General features: G+C 38.5%; 2 protein-coding genes across 2 annotated transcripts in view; both read right to left on the minus strand.

Annotated features, from left to right (window-relative positions):
- LOC306849709 (uncharacterized protein) overlaps positions 1 to 22,128 on the minus strand; it is a 919,849-nt gene that overhangs the window by 38,894 nt on the left and 858,827 nt on the right. The window lies entirely within an intron of this gene.
- Positions 1,735 to 20,332, minus strand: LOC306848890 (PDZ domain-containing protein 4-like; the record flags this gene model as incomplete). The annotated part of the gene is made up of 8 exons (XM_079383676.1): positions 1,735 to 3,678; positions 8,719 to 8,820; positions 9,203 to 9,265; positions 9,375 to 9,473; positions 9,890 to 9,977; positions 10,089 to 10,378; positions 11,050 to 11,088; positions 20,273 to 20,332. The coding sequence occupies 8 exons, from the start codon at positions 20,330 to 20,332 to the stop codon at positions 1,735 to 1,737; spliced, it is 2,685 nt and encodes an 894-aa protein (XP_079239802.1).

Here is a 22,128-nt window from a genome sequence, read left to right on the forward strand (position 1 = left end):
GGTTAATGAAAGATTACATTAAGCATACAAAATTGTTTTATTTGTCTAAAATGTTATATTTTATACGGTCTCAGCAATGCATTGAAATAACCACTCAAGAACTGTGTGCACATTACATGTTATAATTAGGACTATTGATATCAATCAACAGGTACCATATTAGTATAACTGTGGATTTCTACATTTTTATCTAACACCAAGACAGAAATGACAAATGATGCTGTATAAAGTCCTCTGGTCACATACATTTGTATACTGAGAAATTGAAGTTATCCACTAAAGTGTATTTCTGGCATGTACATTATAGTCAAAATCATGCAAAATTAGTTAGCTAAACAAGTGGCTCTCATCACCAAACTGGTCAAAACTCTTAAGGCCATTTTCTAAAAAAAATTTCAAACAGTTTTGAACACTTACAAATATGTTAACAAATTTGTATATCATTAATTTATTTATGAATAAGAATATCCCCTCATTTTAGCTCCTTTGCGACACTTATGTGCACCACTTCAGGTTAAATGCTCCTAATTACAGTATATCAAAATGTACAATCTGTTTTCATTTTGAAGCTGGTTAGATTTCATTGGGTTTCAGTGTGTTTTGTGCTTCCCCTTTTGCTGGTGTTTAGTATGTGTCCGCAATAGGCCACATAGGCTTGTGGAAGTCGCTCCATGATGACTTCGGGTGTTAGGGAAAAGAACTAACATACATTCAAAAATTAAAAAGCACATTGTGGCTTACATTGTGCTTTTGTCATATTTGGGTAATAATGAACAGTACAGAAGAATAGTTTAAACAGACCATCACAAACAAGCAGTACAAATGTTCAGCACCACATCTCTGTAGGAAAGTTTAACATGATTGTGTCTGCACAGGTTAAGCACTTATATGATGTTGTAATTAGAGCAGTAAATTGTACAAAAGTCCTATTGACATTCCATGTCCCCATTATTCTCAGTGAAAATTCAAGAGTTTAGAAACTGAATCATTCTTTGACTTTTGTGCAGCTGAGGAAGTTATCGAATGAATTACATTGGTCTGATATGTTTGCTTGCAATGAACAGATTGTCTGCTTGTACAGTTTGAGGTGTGTGCTTGTCTGTGTACGTTCAGTCAACATTCATAATCTTTTGAGTGTCTTTGTCACTCAGCCATGTGCTGTTTTCAGTTTAAAGTCAAACAGAAGTCCTCGAAAGCAGATGCTTGACCTCAGAGGAGTGATAATGTCTGTTGAGAAACAATACAATGTGACATTCATTAATCAAGTTTAAATCAAGTTTTTCCACAAACTTAAAAGTACCGCCACCCATGAACAAATACTTGACTTTTTAATTAATATTTTGTATTTGTTTTCCAAAAAAACTCAAATTCTTTGTATGGTACATTTACTTGAGAAACAACACTAAGACTTAAGATGATGTATACTTTATATGGGTATGAGTATAATCAATTTTAAAACAATAGATAAGTATCTATGAAATAAGTTTCATCTAGTGATGTTTCTCAAGTATATTTATCTCGTTTCAGGGACTTTTTAGATATTTTAACTTTAAGTACTCTTTACAAATAGGATTTGTTGAAATTAAATTAAGAAGAGCAGTAGTTGCTAGACGTTGCTCAGCCATATTAGTGATGTAGACAGATGACCCTTGAAACTGTTGAGAACTGTTCAAGAAAGTATTTAAAAATTCATTAAAATAGATTCTCTTCCTGTTGTCCTTCCTCGCCATCCTTTCAGACTGTGGTAACAGACAGAAGAGGATTATACACCTTCGTCCCATCTGGAGAGCGAGAGCCATGTGCAAGTAGCTCTTGGATGGTGATCCAGTTGTCCAGTATGCGTCGGTTGCGTTTCTTGGAGCTCTTTTTCTGACTGAGCTCCAGGATTGAGGCTGGGTTCTGGCCGGACTCCGACTGGCTCTCCTTGCCCAAATCCAGACCGTGTTCTCGCATATATTCCAAGCGACTTTGCATCATAAACTCTCGGCGTCTGCGCTGCTCGCGGGCCCTCAGCAGATGTTGCTTGCGCTCTTCTTTGCTCCAGTAGCGACCCATCTTCATTTCGCTCACTGTGTCATCATCAGTCGTCATTCCGCTACGCTCCTCACGGATCTTCATAGCTCTGGCTTTTAAGAGCCGGTCTCGAACAGGACGTTTGGCCACATACCGTGTCCCATCGCTTCTTATCTTCACCTTCCACTCCATGCGTGGTGATACAGGGGGAAGTGGCAAAGGTAAGGCCAGAGAAAGCTTCACTGGGCTGGGGTGAGGCAGCGACCCAAAGGTGCTATTCCCATGGCCCTCACGGTCACTGCCGCCCACTGGTGCCTCACTTTCTCCTTCCACAGCTCTATCTAAGCATCCAGAACTCTCAGAAAGTGAGGATCCCAGATGCATGCAACTCTGGTAGCGTTCTGGAGTGAAGCAGTTGGAATGACGGCGTCGAGTGAAGTAAGGACTTGACTCCGCACTACGACCACCATTTCTGTTATGGCTACTCACCCTAGAATTTCCACCCTGTGTCACTCCTTCAGGCATGCGACGGACAGTTCCTTCTCTTGTGAGTGAGCAGAATTTCTGGTTCATAGGGGTTTTAGTCTGAAACTTGTAGCTGCTTGGCGAATATGAACTGTTGAGGCTTGCTCGTCCTCTTTCACTCCAGGTTGGTCGGTCCCTGTGTCTACTTGGCAGAGGACTTGTGGACTCATCAATTTGAGAAACTGGAAGTCGATGCTCACTCACCATAGGTGTGCTCCTGCAGCTCTCTCCCCCAGTGTTGTAAGCGCTGGTGCTGTCCTTGTCCGAGCGTTCTTTCTCTGGAAGTTCGTTGATGTCAGACAGCTCATGCAATGGAGACCCCTGAGGTTCCGCAGACGCCCGGCCAGATGTTTCTTCCTCCATCAGCCAGGCTTTCAAACAGCGTTCTCTTAACTGCTGCATCTTCTGTGCCCGTAGAATGTTCCGGCACTTGAACTCAAGGTGTCTCATTTCCTCTTCCAGAAGCGCCATCTCATGTGGAGTCAGGTTCTCGTTACTGTTCTCATCCAGAGTCTTCTCCCTATTCTCAGCTTCCTCTTGTGTCTCTCCTTCTTTCTGCTCCTCTTCTTGAACCTGCTGCACTTTCTTCATCTTCTTCTCATAGCGACACTTGATTTCCAGAAGCTGCCTGTACCTCTCGCATTCCTCCTCTGTCAGGCCCGGCATTATCATCCCGCTAACGGGATCGTGAAGGTACCCACCACCCATGCTTCCACATTCCAGTGAGTCTGTGCTAAGGTGGAGCTCTCGGAGAGGGAACAGCGGCGATGGCGTGTCGCTCCCTCCTCCGCCGCTCCTGCCGGGTCTGAACTTGCGCAAGCTGCCAGGTGTGTTAGTGGCATTTGTGTTGGAGGCGCTGGTCTGCTCATCGCCCAGAAGGATGTCATGCTCAGAGGATTCTTCATTCTTTGTGCTCTCATCTGTTCGGCCCACACCACTGTCGAGCTCTTGACTGTTGCTGAGGGTTGCTAAGCTGAGTTTGGGAGTCTCCCGATGTAGGGTTTCCTCAGGAATGCCTGCTTGGGGTCTCTGTTGGCGGAAATGGTAAAGGCCGGACAGATGGGAAGTATTAAGGCTGTCCACACTCATCCCTACAGGTAACTCACAGTCAATCTCCTCTGGGTCCAAATGATTGTCCGTCTAGGTGAAAGGTACAAAGAAAGGGAAGAGAAAAAAAAAGTAGCAGGGAATAGTTAGAGGCTAACATCACCAGTATTGCCATAAAAATAAATACATGCAGTAATGCTTTTTAACACTAGATGGCAATATAGACATTTGTTTAAATGTGTGCAACGTTTAGTTGTAAAGCAAGAATTAAGAGGCCTATTATTATTAAACCGCATTGACGTCTAATATTTTAATACTCACACAAATATATATATTTATTCAATAAAATTTATCTATCCACCTTATTTTTCCCGAAAGAGCAGGCGTGGCCATTTGTAAGTTTATTGTGTCTGGCCTCCTGTTTCATCCGCTTCCAACCATTTTTAGCTGTACTAAACATCTCGTTTTGCTGCTTGATATTGCAAACTGGTGGGGTTTTTTTTTACCATATTTCAATGTATTATCTTAAATATGAACACTGGTCGGTAGTGCAAACATTTTTACTCTTTACTGCACTTTGTTATTCTTCTCGTTATTTTCCTACAGCAGCTAATGAACCAGAAGTCTCGCACATTCACAGAAAAAACGGCTTACTTCCGCATTAAAAAATAGAGGTGGGTAGGTGGCATTTTGAACGACGTATTATGAGATATTTATCACATTGAATGTACATAGTATATTGCAATATTTCATGATCACAGAGACTTTACCAATTAAAAAATAAACTATTGTGAGATACTTTATAACTAAGTGGCACTATTTGACTGTTTTTGTGTTCATTTTAATGTGTGACAATCGTTATGTCTTGCTACGAATCAAGATTTATTGATGAATACAGATTTATTGAAGCATTTTGTGTACCCTAAGTATCTTTGTCTATAGATGGCAGCCAATAATCAATTGCAATTATCACTTGATTATATATCAGACTTTCATAAAGAGTAACATAAAGGTTGTTTTAATGGTCTGCCCGTGACATTTCTTGAGCATATTTGTCTCTTTCCTTCCTCTTGATTTAGTCAGTTTGTAATCTCTTTCTGTAAATCAACAATCCCTTGCTGTTTGTCTATCACTGTCTCTCTTTCTCTCTCAATCTCTTCCTCTCATTGTCTGACAGCTCCACTTGTTTCTGGTCTTCAGTTCATCATTAATCTTTCTGTGTTGCTGGGAGGGGGATTGTGGATGAGAACGAGAGGTACAAAATGGCCCCTTTTTTGTTTTGATCTTGTTAGTGCTGAGCGTTGGCTGAAATGAGCTCCCTGTTTTATTCATTAGCCGACGGCTGTGCTCATGATAGATGATTTTTGCAGGCTGCACACAATAACCAACAGCCATTTTTTTCAATATCACCACTGGCTCCCCAGAAATTGCAGAAAAATTGACACAGTTACAAAGTCAGAAATTCAGAGCACCATATATACAACTTTTAAGATTCAGATTAATTGCTTCTGCTGGTGTTATTCTCAGTTATAAGTCACTTTAAATGAAACATCTGCTAAACAAATAAATATAAATGCACAAGTAAAATTCCAACACTGGTTAAGGTTTTACATTACAATTGTACGAAATGCAAATTTGCAAATTTATAAAGTATTATAGATACCCAAAGCATGAATGTGCATCTGCACAGCCTCATAAGATGGTTTAGTTTATGTCCTTGGAAACTGCTTACTGTGGAAAAAAGCATGATACACTCTTAAAAATAAAGGTGCTTAAAAGGTTCTTCACAGCGATGCCATAGAAGAACCATTTTTGACTCCACAAAGAACCATTCAGTCAAAGGTTCTTTAAAGAACCATTTCTTTCTTACCTTTTTATATTCTGAAGCACCTTCTTTCGCCACAAAGAACCTTTTGTGAAACCAAAATGTTTTCTTCATTTGCCCTCTCTCTCCCATACCTTCCATCAATTCCTTCAATTACTTCTCCTCTGTGCATGTCATTCTAATAGAGCACTTTTCCCCCCATTCTGTAAGCAGCTTTATTCCCTCGCACTCTTCATCTCCTAGTGGAATAGTGTTAATGGAACTGCCACAAATCCTTGACACCCATCACTAAGAGTGATCACATGATTGAAACATTGAGTGATGTGAGACTTCTGTTTCCCTTCCTTCAGCAAAATAAGCCATTAATTTTAGGATATGCTGTCGTTGGGGACAAAGTGGGTCCATTAACTTTGCATGTGCCTCAAAAAGCCTATTTTTGTGTGTATGTGTGTACTTGAATCGTGCTTGTGTGTGTGTGTTTAGAAAACCATTTAATTGCTCAGAGGACATGAGATTTGGGGGGATGATTCCAACACCGTGGTATAATGAGCACACTCGGGCCCTAAAGAGAGCAGCCCGAAAAATGGAGCGCAGCTGGAGAAAAACAAAATTAGAGGTATTTCGTATTGCTTGGCGGGAAAGTACCCTATCCTACAGAAAAGCATTAAAAACGGCTAGATCTGCTTACTTTATGTCTCTTTTAGAAGAAAACAAACACAACCCCAAGTATTTATTTAATACAGTGGCTAAATTAACAAAAAATATAACATCAGGAGGTGCAGACATTACCCAGCAGCACAGTAGTAATGACTTTATGAACTACTTTACTTCCAAGATCGAAACTATTACAGATAAAATTGTAACCATGCAGCCGTCAGCTACAGTATCGCATCAGATAGTGCACTATAGATCCCCTGAGGAACAATTCCACTCATTCTCTTCTATTGGAAATGAAGAATTGTATAAACTTGTTAAATCATCTAAACCAACAACCTGTATTTTAGACCCTGTTCCATCTAAGCTTCTAAAAGAGGTGCTTCGAGAAGTAATAGATCCTCTTCTGAATATTAATAACTCATCATTGTCATAAGGATATGTCCCAAAAACCTTCAAACTGGCTGTTATTAAGCCTCTCATTAAAAAAACACAACTTGACCCCAAAGAATTAATTAATTACAGACCGATCTCGAATCTCCCTTTTCTGTCAAAGATATTAGAAAAGGTAGTATCATCACAACTATGTTCCTTCTTAGAGAAAAATGTATATTCAGTAAGTATATTCAGTATATTCAAATGTATATATGTGAGGATTTCCAGTCAGGTTTTAGACCATATCATAGTACTGAGACTGCTCTCATTAGAGTTACAAACGACCTGCTTTTGTGATCTGATCGTGGTTGTATCTCTCTATAGTGCTACTGGATCTTAGTGCTGCGTTTGACACTATCGACTACAACATTCTTTTAAATAGACTAGAAAATTATGTTGGCATTAGAGGAAGTGCACTGGCATGGTTCAAATCATACTTATCTGACCGCCATCAATTTGTGGCAGTAAATTAAGATGTATCATACCAATCACAAGTGCAGTATGGAGTACCTCAAGGCTCAGTACTTGGCTGATACCCTTGGGAGATATCATTAGGAAATATGGTGTTAGCTTTCACTGTTATGCTGATGATACCAGCTCTATATTTCTTCACGACCTGATGAAACTTACCAATTTGCAAAACTAGCGGAATGTATAGTTGATATCAAAAACTGGATGACTACCAATTTCTTACTGCTAAATTCTGAAAAAATTGGACCAAAAACTTTTGCATGAAATAACCTAGATCACTGTCTAATACTTGATGGCTGCTCTGTAAATTCTTCGTCATCAGTTAGGAACCTAGGCGTACATTTTGATAGCAATCTTTCCTTCGAAAAACATGTTTCTAGCATTTGTAAAACTGCATTTTTCCATCTTAAAAATATATCTAAATTACGACCTATGCTCTCAATGTCAAATGCAGAAACATTAATTCATGCATTCATGACCTCGACTCTCGAGGCTAGATTATTGTAATGCTTTATTGGGTGGTTGCTCTGCAAGTTTAATAAACAAACTCCAGCTGGTTCTAAATGCAGCAGCTAGAGTTCTTACTAGAACCAGGAAGCCCGGCCTGCCGCGGTACCTCTGAGAGGGTGGAAGTATGACCATATTAGCCCGGTTCTGTCAACACTGCACTGGCTCCCTATTAAACATCGTATACATTTTAAGATCTTGCTAATTACCTATAAAGCCCTGAATTGTTTGGCACCTCAGTATTTGAGTGAGCTCTTATCGCATTATAGTTCTTCACGTCTGCTGTGATCTCAAAACTCTGGCCGTTTGATAATACCTAGAATATCAAAATCAACTGCGGGCAGGAGATCGTTTTCCTATTTAGCGCCCAAACTCTGGAACAATCTACCTAACACTGTTCGGGAAGCAGACACACTCTGTCAGTTTAAATCTAGATTAAAGACACATTTCTTTAACCTGGTTTACACATAATACACTATCGCATTTCTATAATTCAAATCCGTTAAAGGATTGTTAGGCTGCATTAATTAGGTCAACCGGAACCGGAAACACTTCCCAAAACACCTGATGTACTTGTTACATTGTTAGAAGAATGGCATCTACGCTAATATTAGCCTGTTTCTTTTTTATTCCGAGGTTACCGTAGCCACCCATATCCAGATCAGATGGTGGATCAGCACCTAGAGATGACCTCTACAGCCAGGACACCTAGATGAGCCCCAGAGACTGATCCCCAGTGAAGACGACCATCAGGACAAGACCACAGGAACTAGATGAGTCCTTTGCACAATCTGATTCTGCTTTAGCCTAGATTTAAACTGCTGATTTTGTCTGGCCAGAGGAGAATGACACTATTTCGACAAACTATTTCCCCGTCTAAATACTGTAAAGCTGATATAAAGCCACCCAGCTTTATATCAAGCCAATGTAAAGCTGCTTTGACACAATTTGCATTGTTAAAAGCGCTATACAAATAATATTGACTTGACTTGCTGATTTAATGGTTTATGTTTGGTACATTTTAGTGTCTGCTTTGTCTTTCTCCTAAAATTTCTCCTAAAGTATATGGTGTGATGAGAAGCAGCAGTTTGCTCCATTTTATCATATTACTGTCTAGGAGAAATAATTGATTTATAATAGATTTTTCTATTTTGTTAGCATGTACTCTCATAAATGTATGTCCTCTTTGCTCTATTCTAATGTGTTCCTTTCTCTTTCATATTTGTGTTATATTTATTTACCTCTATCTCTGGTCTGGCCAGCAGCAATGAGAAGTTGGTGCTGTCCTCACGGGTCAGGGTGGCCACCGCTTCCTCTCGGTTCTGCACTTCCATCCCATTTATCTAATGTGGGACAGACAGAGACTTCATTCACAGCCATGTTCAAACACAAAAGGTCAGCTGTTTTCCCAAAACAACATAACATCCAAACATCAGCAAAAGAGTGGTCATGTTTCGACCGAGTCCTTGGTGTCAGTGTCACATCAGAAACCAGAATAAATGAAGAACTTGTCGAGACAAAAGCAACATGACACATTGTCTTTGCTGTTCTGTAATTATTCTCTAGAGTAATTGTGTGGGCTGTGTTAAAAGTCACACCAATTATCTGTTTATAGACTGATTGTCTCTAGAAATGCTTGACCTCCCAGATGACCGTAATGACAAGATGATGTCAGTTCATCAGTGGTTGTTGTTGATGTCATTGCACATCTGAGCAACAACATACCTGTAATATCCTGTCCCCCTTCCTGATTCTTCCATCTTTTGCTGCTATGCTGTTTGGATTCACCTAAGAACCAGAAATGTTTAAATATCATCTGGATAACTTGAATAACTCAGCTAAATACTACGGTTGTGTTGAGCAGTATAATAACGTTCAGCCTCATGTGGTCACGCACTTCCCCAACGTAGATGCCTTGGTCTTCCTCATCGTCTGTCCGGTAACAGACTGTTAACCCCAGTTTATCCTGCTGACTCGACTTATACAGCTCCACCTCCTAACAAAGACAGAGAGGAAGAGCTGTTTATAGGGCAGAGATTAAACCCGGCTTTAAAGATGCACCGGGATAGAAAACCAGCTAGAGCAAATTTATGAAAGATTATAGGTTGAGGAAATGGTCTTCTGTTAACCCGTGTAATCCCATTTTTTTTCTCTTAAAGTGAATGTGTTTTTTTAATATATTATATTATTTATTATATTGTAGTATTATTATTGAATCAGCCAATCTGTATTTAAAATGATTTTTAATTAATTAATTATTTAATTTATTTATTTTTGCAGATTGTCACAATTATGAATAGCTCTCGGCATTTATACCACCCAGGGTTTAAAAAAAATGAATGGGATTTAATTTGTTTAAAATATTGGTTACTCATTTATGGTTGAATGTAAAGGCTATATCAGGTTTCCCACCTCATATTCTAGTTCTTGTTGATCCACCTCATGGTTGGCAACATTGAAGTAGTCATTTGGATCACTATATTCCTGCCCCAGAGAACCACTGTGAAAAGACATGTTTCTTCAGCAGGTTTTCAACATGTATCCACCTCACAGACATACACAGACAGTAATGAGAACTGATCAAGAGGCAGAGGACAGTGAAGACGCTCACAGGTCATTCAGCAGGTATGGCTCCACCAGCTGTGCGAGGGGAGGGGAGGGTGGGGGCATGGGTGATCCACTGCTCGGGTAAGACCCTCTGTCCCCATTCAGGAAGTTCTGGAAGCTGATGTCTGTCTGGGTGCCATTGTCCACACAGTCTGTTATAGCCATGAGCCGAGCCGTGCCAGCAGCTGTACCCAATCTTCTCCTGTGACCCTTACGCACCACCTGAAGAAGCAGAGGATCATGAGGCTGCCCATCTTTGTCCTGGGACAGGTGAGATGTTCTTCTGCCTTTGAGCTGCAGACAGTGAAAAGAATGCCATTGTATGTCCATTTAAAAAATAATGCACTTGGTTGTTTAATCTGATACTTCTGAAATTGCTGAAGCGGCACTATAGAGAGAATGAAGTGGAGAAAGAGGGAGACAGGGAAAAGAAAAATGAGAAAAGGAGAGAGAGGGAAGATAAATGCACAAATAAGCAAAACTCAAGGAAGGATGTAGTGCTGCTCCTCCTAGGTGAGAAGTAACATTGCAAAGCAGCAAAAATGGCTATTGCAAGACAAGCATGAGCTCTCCATCATCCCATCACAAACAAAGAAATAGACAAGAATCTGCAAATATATTAAATACTGATTTTATAGAAGATTCTATTCTACTGCTTTACCAATCAAAAGTCTGGGATCGGTATGATTTTTTTGTTATTATTTCAAAGTCTCTTATGTTTATCAAATCTGCATTTATTTAATTAAAAATGCAGTAAAATATATATAAAAAATTACAATTTAAAATAACTGTTTTCTGTTTTAATATAATAAGTGTAATTTATTCTTGTGATGAAAAAGCTGAATTGTGTCACACGATCCTTCAGAAATCACTGTAATATTCTGATTAAATTTGAATTACTTTTGATCAGTAAGGTATAGACATGTGATAAGACAAACCTCAGATCTGAGTGGAATATGTCCTACCTTTACTTCTGCATCAATGGGACGCAGAGTGTTTCCCTTCTGTGGCGAAAAACAGAGCAGAACCAGATTAAAAAGGTTAACATTGACAGCTTTGAACAGAAACTACAACAGCTGTGTGCTGCAGTGTTGTATTGATTGCTGGTTCATTTTGATTAAGGGTGATATTAATCTTTATAACAGTTCATGTTTTAGCAGGCTCTTTTTATTGCACATCACTACTTCTTGAGTACTATGACAAAGCTACAAAAATCAAAAATAGTGTTTATGCATCAGGAAATTATTTTGGTTTAATCTGATTAACGTATACAGTGTATTCAGTGCAATGTTTTAAATCCAATTTCTCACGTAATTTTTTTTTTACTTGCCACTCAGCATGTCAACACTGTCCTATACAAAAATGTATCATGTATTTGTACAGACAAATCTAGATATAGATTGTAATGGAGTTGCAATCATGGTTATGACAAAAATAAATAAATAAATACCAGCACAATTACCCGAAATTATAATGATCTCTGATCTATAATTATAGATTAATCCAAAATCTATCAAACACACCAGAATAGTGAAATATATAGGTAAAATAGTGAAATGTTTTGTCCCATGTCTTCAGAATGTGTGACTTATTAAATTATACCATGTACTACATGTGCTGTTGTGGATGCTGGTTTATGACTTTCAGTCTATTGGTTTAATTGTTGTTATAACTGAAAGATATCTGACAGTGCAGATTTGAATATGTGCATTGGGACAGTTCATAGTATACAATGACGGGCCTTACGGAGGGACAGTTCAGAGGTGATTTAACCCTTAAGAATACAACCCGCAATCAATACAAGGTTAATACTAAAAGTAATTTTGACAACCCCTCCTATATCCCTCTCTCTCTCTCTGTTTCTTTCATCCTTCTCAAAGCAGTCAAGCTACAAATAGTTGACCCACAGAGACCTGGTCTCACCTCAATCCTTATGCTGTTTGACTGAAAGTCTTTTGATGTATAAAAGAGGTGAAACCTATTTATTTTTCATTGTGTTTGGCTCATTATTGATCCTGTCAGTGGCTTTGATTACAAATGGACTGTTTGCACACGGGATTCAGAGTTGATGGAGCAACAGTGATATTGGCAAACATGGACTTCTCAAGCAGAAAAGATTTTCTATATGTTCCCTGTCTCGTATAGAAAATGCTTATGTATGATTCTCTCAATGCATTAGTATTTATGATTTGTATAAATTACAAGTTTTACATTGGAAAGCAGTGTGTTGGAAATGTCCAAATATTTGTTTTTCGTGTTTTTAGATGAACAACAGTGTGTCAAATTGACTGTGATGGAATTTCTTCTGTATGATTAAGTTGCCTGCAGAACTCAGTGGGTGATTGTGCTTATCAGTTCAATACCAGGAGACAGCAATTACATCACTTTAACTCCTGATACACCTCTATTGACCTTCACCCTGTACATTTTCCCCTGTGGAATAATTGCATTGCTAATGAAGGAGCTTCTGAAGGCGCTCACAGATACCGCAATGCACATCCACACCCCAATGATCCCTATCATCTCACTGCAGGATGCCTGCATTAACTCAGAGTCTGTGATCTACCAAACACGCCGCATTGATTATGCCACTTTCAAAGACATGCAGCTGGAAGCATAAAAAAGTCCATTTTGTTTTGTTGTTTTTTTTAGTAAAAGGAAATGTTTAACCTTCAGAAAATGTTCATCTAGTTAGTATGGGAACTTTTTTTTTTTTTTTTTTGGTTGTTTATAAGCTTTAAAAGTATTGTGAATTTTAGTTTGATACTCAATGCAGGTATCAAACACAAGTCACAATGTAACAGAAGTAGAAACTAGTCTTTTCTTCCATATTGTGACATATATCTGAGACAGATCAGAAACAGATTATTGAAAAAGAAAGAAATGTAAGACAGGGACCTGCTTGTTGATTGACTGGAGGCACATCTGCATCCGATTGTGAGAAAGCGACAGGGTTAAAGCAGACTGAATGATTGGAGACGTCCAGCATTCATAGAGAGAAGTCTGGCATTTCATGGGGAGATTAAGTTGAGACAGTTTGATTATTATTAGCATTTGAAGAATTATTAGCTCAAAAAACATAAAAAAAAAGCAAATTAATGGATGAATCCTTCACAATAAGTTCAATAAGATGCATTTTAAAATAGATAGGGTGAATGTCCAATCATTTTAGTTAATATTATGAAGTATACCTTTACAAATATATAATTTGTTGGATAATTTTTGTTATAATAAATTTGATAAATTTAGAGACAGTTGTCATCAGTACTACAATTGGTGTTATTGCTTCTGTAACTGCTTTAATGCATCTACTTTGCCACCTCTGAGTATTAACTCTGGTGTATATTAGTGCAGCAGTATGAGCTTTTTATTGGAGTGACAGGCTATTTGTTGTGCATTTCCACAGACGGCCTGCTAATTATAAAACAGAAACAGAGGACAGTTTCCCACTAGATTCTCCTCCAAATAATTATTCTGATTATGGCTCTATTTTTTCCGACTTTCATTTAGAAATTAGCTTGCTTCTCTCAATCATCTTGACCCAGTTAAACAAAGTGTTAGAAATGCTAAACGTCTTCACAAAGGTTCTAAGCACTGCAGTAAACTAGGTCAACTCAGTTTGAGGTTCTAAATTGTGCCTTTTACATTGTTCCCAAACTCTATTCCCGTCCTCCCTCCCTCTTTGCATCAACTTCCCCTCAGGACTTCGTCTTGCTTTTGATTAGAGTTTAGAGGAGGGAAACTCTCTCTCTTTCTCTCTCTCTCTCCTCCATGGATTGAACCTTAACCTCCATTAATCCTGAGCCCTGAGCAGTGATATATGAATTTTCAGGACGGGGCAATATAAATTTATGCTCCTACCACTGCTCCCGATCAGGGCAGGGCAAGGGTTGTGCTAAAAATCAGAGCAGAATTTAACTAAAGGTTACTTGTGCCCGAAATGTCAGTCTGGATTCATTTTACTTTCTTCTCCCCCCCACCCCCATTCTTGGAGCAGGTGAAGGGTGGACTGTTTTATCTTTTTCCTTTCATGTCGCTGCGTGTTTGGAGAGACCTCCTGTAGCGTGGAAGGCACACGAGTAGATTTTGTTTTTTTATATCAATGTTTTTTTCAAATGGCTGATTTAGTGCGTTCGACTATGTGTGTGCACGTCTTTGCCGTCATTATTGCATCTACGTGCGTTGCAGTGAGAAAGCATATAAGTCTTGCTTAATGACCTCAGTTGCCTTGGCAACGGCATCCCATAGAGACAAATTTGACTGGGTATGTTAAGTAGAGGCAGGAAGACTGAGAGCGTGAGAGGGAAACTCATCAGACGTGTCGTGGGGGGGGGCAGGATTACAAAAGGCAAAGCGTCTGCTAAAAGGCTCATTTTGGTGCGACTCAACATGCATAGGATTTTTGCTGCAGACCGAGCTAATTTATACCTCATAAGACAAAAGCTTGGAAGCAATTAGGCTGGGATGAGTGTCGCACGAAGATGGCACTGCCAAATGAATGTGATGGCATTCACGGATACCGATTTCATGCGCTCGGCTATTCCAGCAGAGCCGGCTAATGTGATCTGGTGTGAATGGTATTATTAATGCGTGCAGAAACTTGTCCTGAGTCCAATGAAGCCTGTCAGGATGTGTCTGCTCTTCATTACCGTGTGCCCAGCCACAGAGCAGAAGCAAGAGCAAATGCCACTTACTCAGATACACAGAGCATGACACTGATGAAAGACTGGGTGAGAATGTGTGTCTAAGAGATGGTGTCACTATGAAAAGCGGTTTAGAGTAGGCAACAAGAGGTGTATTTTATTGGGGGTTTTATCTAACAGCGCCACTTAACCGCTTTTATAAAACAGTGACAGCATTACAATGATAAGACATTCAATGAAGAAAATGACTGGTGTTTGCTTGTGCTGCCATGATTGCTAGGGTGTTGCTATGCTGTTGCTAAGGTGCTTTTTAGCATGTTGCTGCTAGGTGGCTGGTTACTTAAAAAAAAAAGAAAAAGCCCACCAATAAGTCTCCATAATATTTCAGTCCCTAGAAATGGCTCAAATGGTTATATTCTTTAAAGAATCCTGAAAAATGTATCACGGTTCATGAATACATTAAGCAGCACAACTTTTTTCAGCACCGATAATAATAAGAAATGTTTCTTGAGCACCAAATCAGCATATCAGAATGATTTCTGAATGATCATGTGACACTGAAGACTGGAGTAATGACTGCTGAAAATTCAGCTTTGCATCACAGATATTTTAAAACATATTAAAACAGAAAGTTGGTAATTGTAATAATATTTCACAATATTACTGTTTTTACTGTATTTTTGATCAAATAAATGCAGCTTTGGTGAGCATGAGGGACATTTAAATGTATAAATAGATGGTGGGGTGAGTAAATGATGGCAGAATTTTCATTTTTGGGTAAATATCCTTTAATGTGTGAACAATTTCAGTCTGAAAGCCATGAAGAATAGGAGGAAAAAGTAAAGATGTGTAATGCCTCATGGTGATGTCCCCCACAGCTTGTCATGACTCTCTTGCCAATATCATTTAGCATCACATTCTAAAGCACATTATATATGCTTCACGATTTCTTTGCAGTAAATCCAGGGGGCTTCCAGTGTTGGTGCAGCTGATTTGGCAGGGGGTTTACGGTGTCTTCCAGCTCTCTCCTCTAATAAGTGTGCAGCATTTAAAACAGGCTCATACAGAGAGGACTCTCTGTCACTGCATAAGAAACTAGTTTAGGAGTAAAACCCTCTGTGAAGAGCCTCAGGCAGTGGAGGATACAGCGGAGGGAAGAGCTGCAAATTGAAGTGAGATTGAAGAGATTAAGTGGGAGATCCTCTCTGTATTAGAAAAAGCTCGACCTATTCTGGCATGACATTGCGGTCTGGCAGAGAAAGCAAATTGCTCTCTGAACAAAACTTCAAAGTGGCAAATTCAAGCTGTGGAGAGGATTTTAGTCAAGTAGAGTTTAAATGTTACAGGTGAAGGAACTGAGAGGCGGCAATGCATTTGAAATGGGTTGCAATTTTGTTTGGTAGTCTTCTCAGTTTTAAATTATTATTATTTTATTTTTTAAGAAAATAGGAGACACACTACTGTTATTTAGTACCGTAGTATGAATATGAAACAGGGTTATTTTAGTTCATTATTTAAATCATTATTTAAATTATTAAAAATCATTATTTGAAATAAAGTAAACTTTAACTGAAATAAACTATATACAGCGCCCTCCAAAGGTATTGGAAAAGTAAAGACAAAATTGCTCTGTTGGTTGTGGAGTCAAGACATTTACAAATATGATTAAAAGATGAATATGAGACAAAACTATAGAATGTCACATTTTATTATTGGGTGATTGAACACATAGATGTTTTACCAGCTAAGAAGTTCAGCACTTTTAGAGTTTCATCCCTCTATCTGATGTGAGGATAAGAATTGGAACAGTTGCCTCACAGGTCTTTCTAAGTGATCAGCTGTGTCCTGTTGCATTAATTCTTCAAATATTAAAAGCAGGGAATGTGTCGTATCAGTTATATCCATTACTTCTGTATTCTGAATCTTGCATTCGATGATGACACACACAAACAGGATATGAAGACGAGGGAGCTGACTTTGAGAGAAAAGCAAGCAATTTGGATGCTAAAAGAAAAGAGGAAGTCAGTTAGAGCTCTAGCAAAAACAAAGGGCATGGAGAAATCAAGAGTTTGGAAACCACCAGCATCAACAGCAACCAACAACGACCTGATCGGCTGAGAAAACAACAGTAGTTGATGACAGACAAATCATAAAAGCTGTGAAAATGAACCCTAAAAGACGTGTCTGTAAAATCACCAACAACTTCCAGAAAGCTGGGCTGATGCTCTGACAATTTACTGTCCTCAGGAGACTTTGCCACAGAATTACAGATGCTACACAGCAAGATGCAAACCTCTGACCAGCACCAAAAATAGAAAGGCAAGATTAAAGTTGCAAAAAAGCACAAAGGTGAGCCAGAAGAGTTTTGGAACTGTGTTTATGGACCGATGAGACAAAGATGAACCTTTATCTAAGTGATGGGAAAGCAACAATATGGAGAAAAAAAGGGAACTGCAATGATCCCAAACATACAGCCTCATCTGTAAAGCATGGTGGGGGTGGGGGTGGTGTCATGGCATGGCTGCCTCTAGAACCGGCCCTCTCAACTTTACTGATGACTTAATGTATGATGACAGTAGCAGAATGAATTTGGAGGGAATATTCAAGAAAATGCCACCAGATTCATTGGGAAGTGCTTCATATTGCATCAGGACAATGACCCAAAACACCCTGCCAGTTCAGTCAAGGAATTTATAAGGGAAAAGAAATGGAAAGTCTTAGATTGCCCAAGTCAATCTCCAGATTTAAATCTGATTGAACATGAATTTCACCAGCTGGAGAGGAGAGTAAAGGCAGAAACTCCCCAAAACAAGCAACAATTGGAATTGGCTGCATTAAAGGCTGGGAAAAGTATTTCAAAGGATGAGACCAAGAGTCTGGTGATGTCTATGGGTCACAGACTCACTGCTGTGATTGTGCGCAAGGGATCTGCAACTAAATAATAGCTTTTAATCTTTTATATCTGCCTTATGTTCAACTGTCCCAATACGTATGCTCACATCAATGAGTGGGATGAACTCTTAAAGTGCTGTTCCTTTTATTTGGTAAAACATGTATGTGTTGAAACGGCTAATAATAAAATGTGACATTCTGTAGTTTTGTCTCATATTCATCTTTTAATCATATTTGTAAATGTCTTGACTCCACAGCCAACAGAGCAATTTTGTCTTTACTGTTCCAATACTCATGGAGGGCACTGTATATGAAAAATAGACTTGTTTTAAGCTATTTGCCAAGACATAATTTCTCATTTACATTTAACTTGATGTACTAAAATACCTAAAACTAAAAAAAGAATACAATCACATGGACAAATTAAAAACTTATAAAAATGACAAACATAAAAAATTGCTAAAACAAACTAAAATTAAAATAAAACAAAAAATATAAAAGTAAAAACATATTAAAAATATTAATAAAAAGAAATGTGATACTAAAATATGACTGTTTAGTAGCTACATGAAAAATGTTTCTATGCATGTTATTTATTCATTTCAAAATCATGCATTTTTTGCATTATTTTGTTAAATAGTTTGACATTTCTCAGTTTTTTATTAGTTTCTTTAGTTTTTTTATGAAAAAGGAGACACTTTGCTGTTATTTACTATATATTTTCAAGCTTTTGTTTTTTCATAAATCATTTGCATGTAAATAAATGATGTAACCACCTAAAAATCACCTATAAACACCATAGCAATGTTCTAACAACCACTGCAACAACAACCGCATAGCAACAACCCAGAGCACCTGAGCATCTGAGACTCACATTCTCTTCAAAAAATGTATAAATCAGTTAATATTTGCATATTATTACAGCAAAAGGTTGTAGTTTGTTTGCACAAGTGTCATAGATACTTACTGATTTGGACCCTTAGATATACTTTAATTCAAGGTGACATTACACTGCAGCCACATTTCATTTGTCAGCTTTAAGCCATGTGTTCAGAGGCATGCCATGCTTTTTTTATTTTGCATAGTCAAAGGATCAGCTTTGCTCTGATACACATGTACTCTGCTTCTGAATTCAATAAACCTTGATTTTAGCATTCCTTTCCCATCTCTGCACTCAGATATTTTACACACCTGATAGGTTTTATTATTAACAGATCTGCCCTTCTCTCATCCTGCTCTACTTTCCAGCAGTATAAATATCCCATAGCTATCAATCATACTCACATGACCTGTCATGTGGTTGGAAAAATGACAGAATGGAAACCAAACTTTAACACCTTACCAGTGGAAGAGGTTTAAAAAGCTTTTTCTCTCTCAGCCTATTCGAAAATCTCACCGCCATGTCAATTAATGGATGCTGAGTAGGAAGTCTTTGTGTTGTTTAGGGGATTGTGGTTTTCAACACAGGATTAATTCATAAATTTTTTTTTTGCCTAAAGCACCACCTTAACTCAAAGGCCCCTTAACACATCTTAAACCTGTTCTGTTACGATAAACAGTTTCCAGTTTGCTGGCAGATCTACAATCCCCGTAAGGTTTACATGCATAAACCCTGGTGTCGCATGAGACAGCAGAATGTGAGGGTTTTTTATTACTAGTGGTGGAAAGCAGAACTTTTTTTTTCAGTTTAAAGAACCTTATTCAGGAGTAAAGGACCTTGAACCCCAACATCATATAGTTATTTGAGGAACACTTCACTGTTACAGATCAAGAAATGATCATCTACACAAGATTATCTATGTTTGGGCCCAATTTTAAATTGGCCATCCAAACAAATTTCCTTTTGATATTTGTTAATTTCTGTACAACTGCTACAATTTAATACGCTATTGTTCAAATGTTTGGGGTTGTGGTCAAAAATGGTTTTTGAAAGGTATCTTATGCTCACAAGGCTGTATTTATTAGGTCAAAAATATAGTAAAAACTGTAAAATTGTGAAATATTACAATTTAAAACAACTGTTTTCTTTTTTTAATATATTTTAAATGTAATTTATTCCTGTGATGGCAAAGCTTCATTTTCAGCAGCCATTGATCTAGTCTTCGGTGTCACACGATCCTTCAGAAATCATTCTAATAATCTGATTTGGTGCTCTAGAAACATTTCTTACTATTGTCAATGTTGAAAATGGGTGTGCAATTTATTTATTCATTATATATTTCAATTTACATTTAGTCATTTAGGAGACGCTTTTATCCAAATAAAATATATATAAATATATATTATTAAATTCTTTGTAGAAATTGTGATAGATGTTTTGATAAATAGAAGGTTCAAAAGAACAGAATTTATTTGAAATAGAAATGATAAATTATAAATGTCTTTACTGTCACCTTTGCTCAATTTAATGAATCCTTGCTGAATACAAATATAAATAAAAAAAACTGACCCTAAACTTTTTAATGTTTGCAAATGTCACATTATAAGTGATAAATTAATTTTATGTTGTATTGTTAATTTGATTAACTTTGTGAAACTTTTACCTCCTAGAATTATCCTCAATAAGCATGTGATTGCTTATTTATATGATAGAATATGAAGTGCAAAGGTAAGAAAATGAAGAGAAAATTGAATATGAACTTGGTATTCTCACCTGAAACATGATCCTGTACTGTTCCTCCGGCCTGTTCACCACACACATGTTGCAGCCCATCGTGGCTCGTGGTTTCCTGAGGGGGTGCAATTCCTCGATGCTCTTCGCTTCCTGATTCTCCGACGTAGGTGTCGATCCCTGCCGTCCAATTACAGTAATCCCTTCCTGAGATCAGAGGTTAAGACTCTGCACTCCATGAAAGGGCTTTGATGTTCTTTTCTTTGTCTGCTTCCCTCATTCAGGCCCGGCTGCTGTTTTAATTGAGGTCCAACCCAGGAAAAGGGATCAGAGACGCTGCAGCATCCAGCCGTGAGAGTCAAGGTTTGATCGCTGATGAATGGAGCCTCTGATGTCTGTACTTTTAGTCACCTTTGAATTTCCTCCGAGATACACACTCAGGGAAGTTAGTTTAATGTTTTTGGCTTTAAAACTTGACATATGATGATGCAAATCAGATATATTATTAGACAGATAATGTTGAAACAATGCTTGAAACAAGCAGCCAGCAGCACGGTGTGACAGGATTAAATTTACAGATCCCACCGTGTCTGAACAATATCATCAAAGAGATGATCTTCCTAACGTGAACTCCCTGGTGCCTCCGCCAAAGTCGTAGACTAAGACATGAATTATTAAATAAAAGATGCAATAAACAAATGTTTACTTTCTGCCACTCAGTATTCCCCTGAGAGATGCTTTCCTTCACACTCTGATTCTATTATTAGAGAGCTTGTTTCCTTCATTTACATATAACAGCGCTCTCTAGGCGCAGACATGCATGTCATGCTATTTGAAGTGCTTTAAAACATATTCCTTGAGTCTGTAACTAGTGCCTACTGCGACTGTAGTCTTCAGTATTTCCGTTCCTTCATTAATTATGATCACAATTTCAATGCAGATGTGCTTAGATGTTCATTAGTCGTTATTATAACTGCAAGTCTATGGATGCTGGTGCCATACCTAATTTCATATTCCCTCTCCACAGCATGTTGTATTTGACACCTGCGTGTTTTTATCTACATAAGCGCTCTATGACTGTGTCATCATCTTTTCCTTGTCCTCTATAAAGTGAGGCTGTAATCCCACCTCTCATTTGCACTCACTTTGCAGATAAGAGCCTGTCGTTCACAGATCACATCAAACCAGCCCTCTTCCTTCCTTCCCGGAATTCCAGCTGCGTGTTCATGGCAGAAAAGGAATAAGAGGGTGTAACTGTCAGATCATGTCTCTCTCGCAATACTGAGGTGAGCTCAGCTCTTTCTCCGAACAGTATGTCAGTCTACAAGGACTGTTCTCTCCAACGCATGACAGAAGGATGATTGAAAGGGGTGAAGGGGAAGTATCTGATCTTCAGCAGGGAATTAATTGAATGCTGCCCTACATCTGCCCAGCTTCCGAGAGAAATCCAGATTCAATAGAGCCTCGGGATATAAAAGAAAGCTTTACAGTGCGTATTAGTCCACTGCTAATGATGTTCCCTTATGTTTCTGCTCCTCGCGTCTGGAGATTTGGGATGTAATCCAGCTTGCTTGAGCATTTGAAGATGAATGAATTGGAGCTGTACGTTTCCAAAGAGAAAAACAAAGTCATTCAGTCTGATGGTGAATCTGAAAAATCCATTCGAGAATGTCTCAAGGCTCTGCTGGAGCGGCGCCAGCCCAGCGCGTGTACATGTGTGTCTGCAGAGAGAGGAAAAGCTGCTGGGTTGGAGGAAACGTGGGGATCGGCACAACTGCACAAGCTGGAGCCCATTACAGCTTTACAGCAGGCCCCTCCTCTCCCAGCAATACCAGCCAATATTCACCACCCAGCTCTCATCTCTCTGTCTCTCTCTCTCTCGGTCGCTCGCTCAGCCT

Source organism: Barbus barbus (assembly GCF_936440315.1).
Source record: "Barbus barbus genome assembly, chromosome: 29".
Lineage (NCBI taxonomy): Eukaryota > Metazoa > Chordata > Actinopteri > Cypriniformes > Cyprinidae > Barbus > Barbus barbus.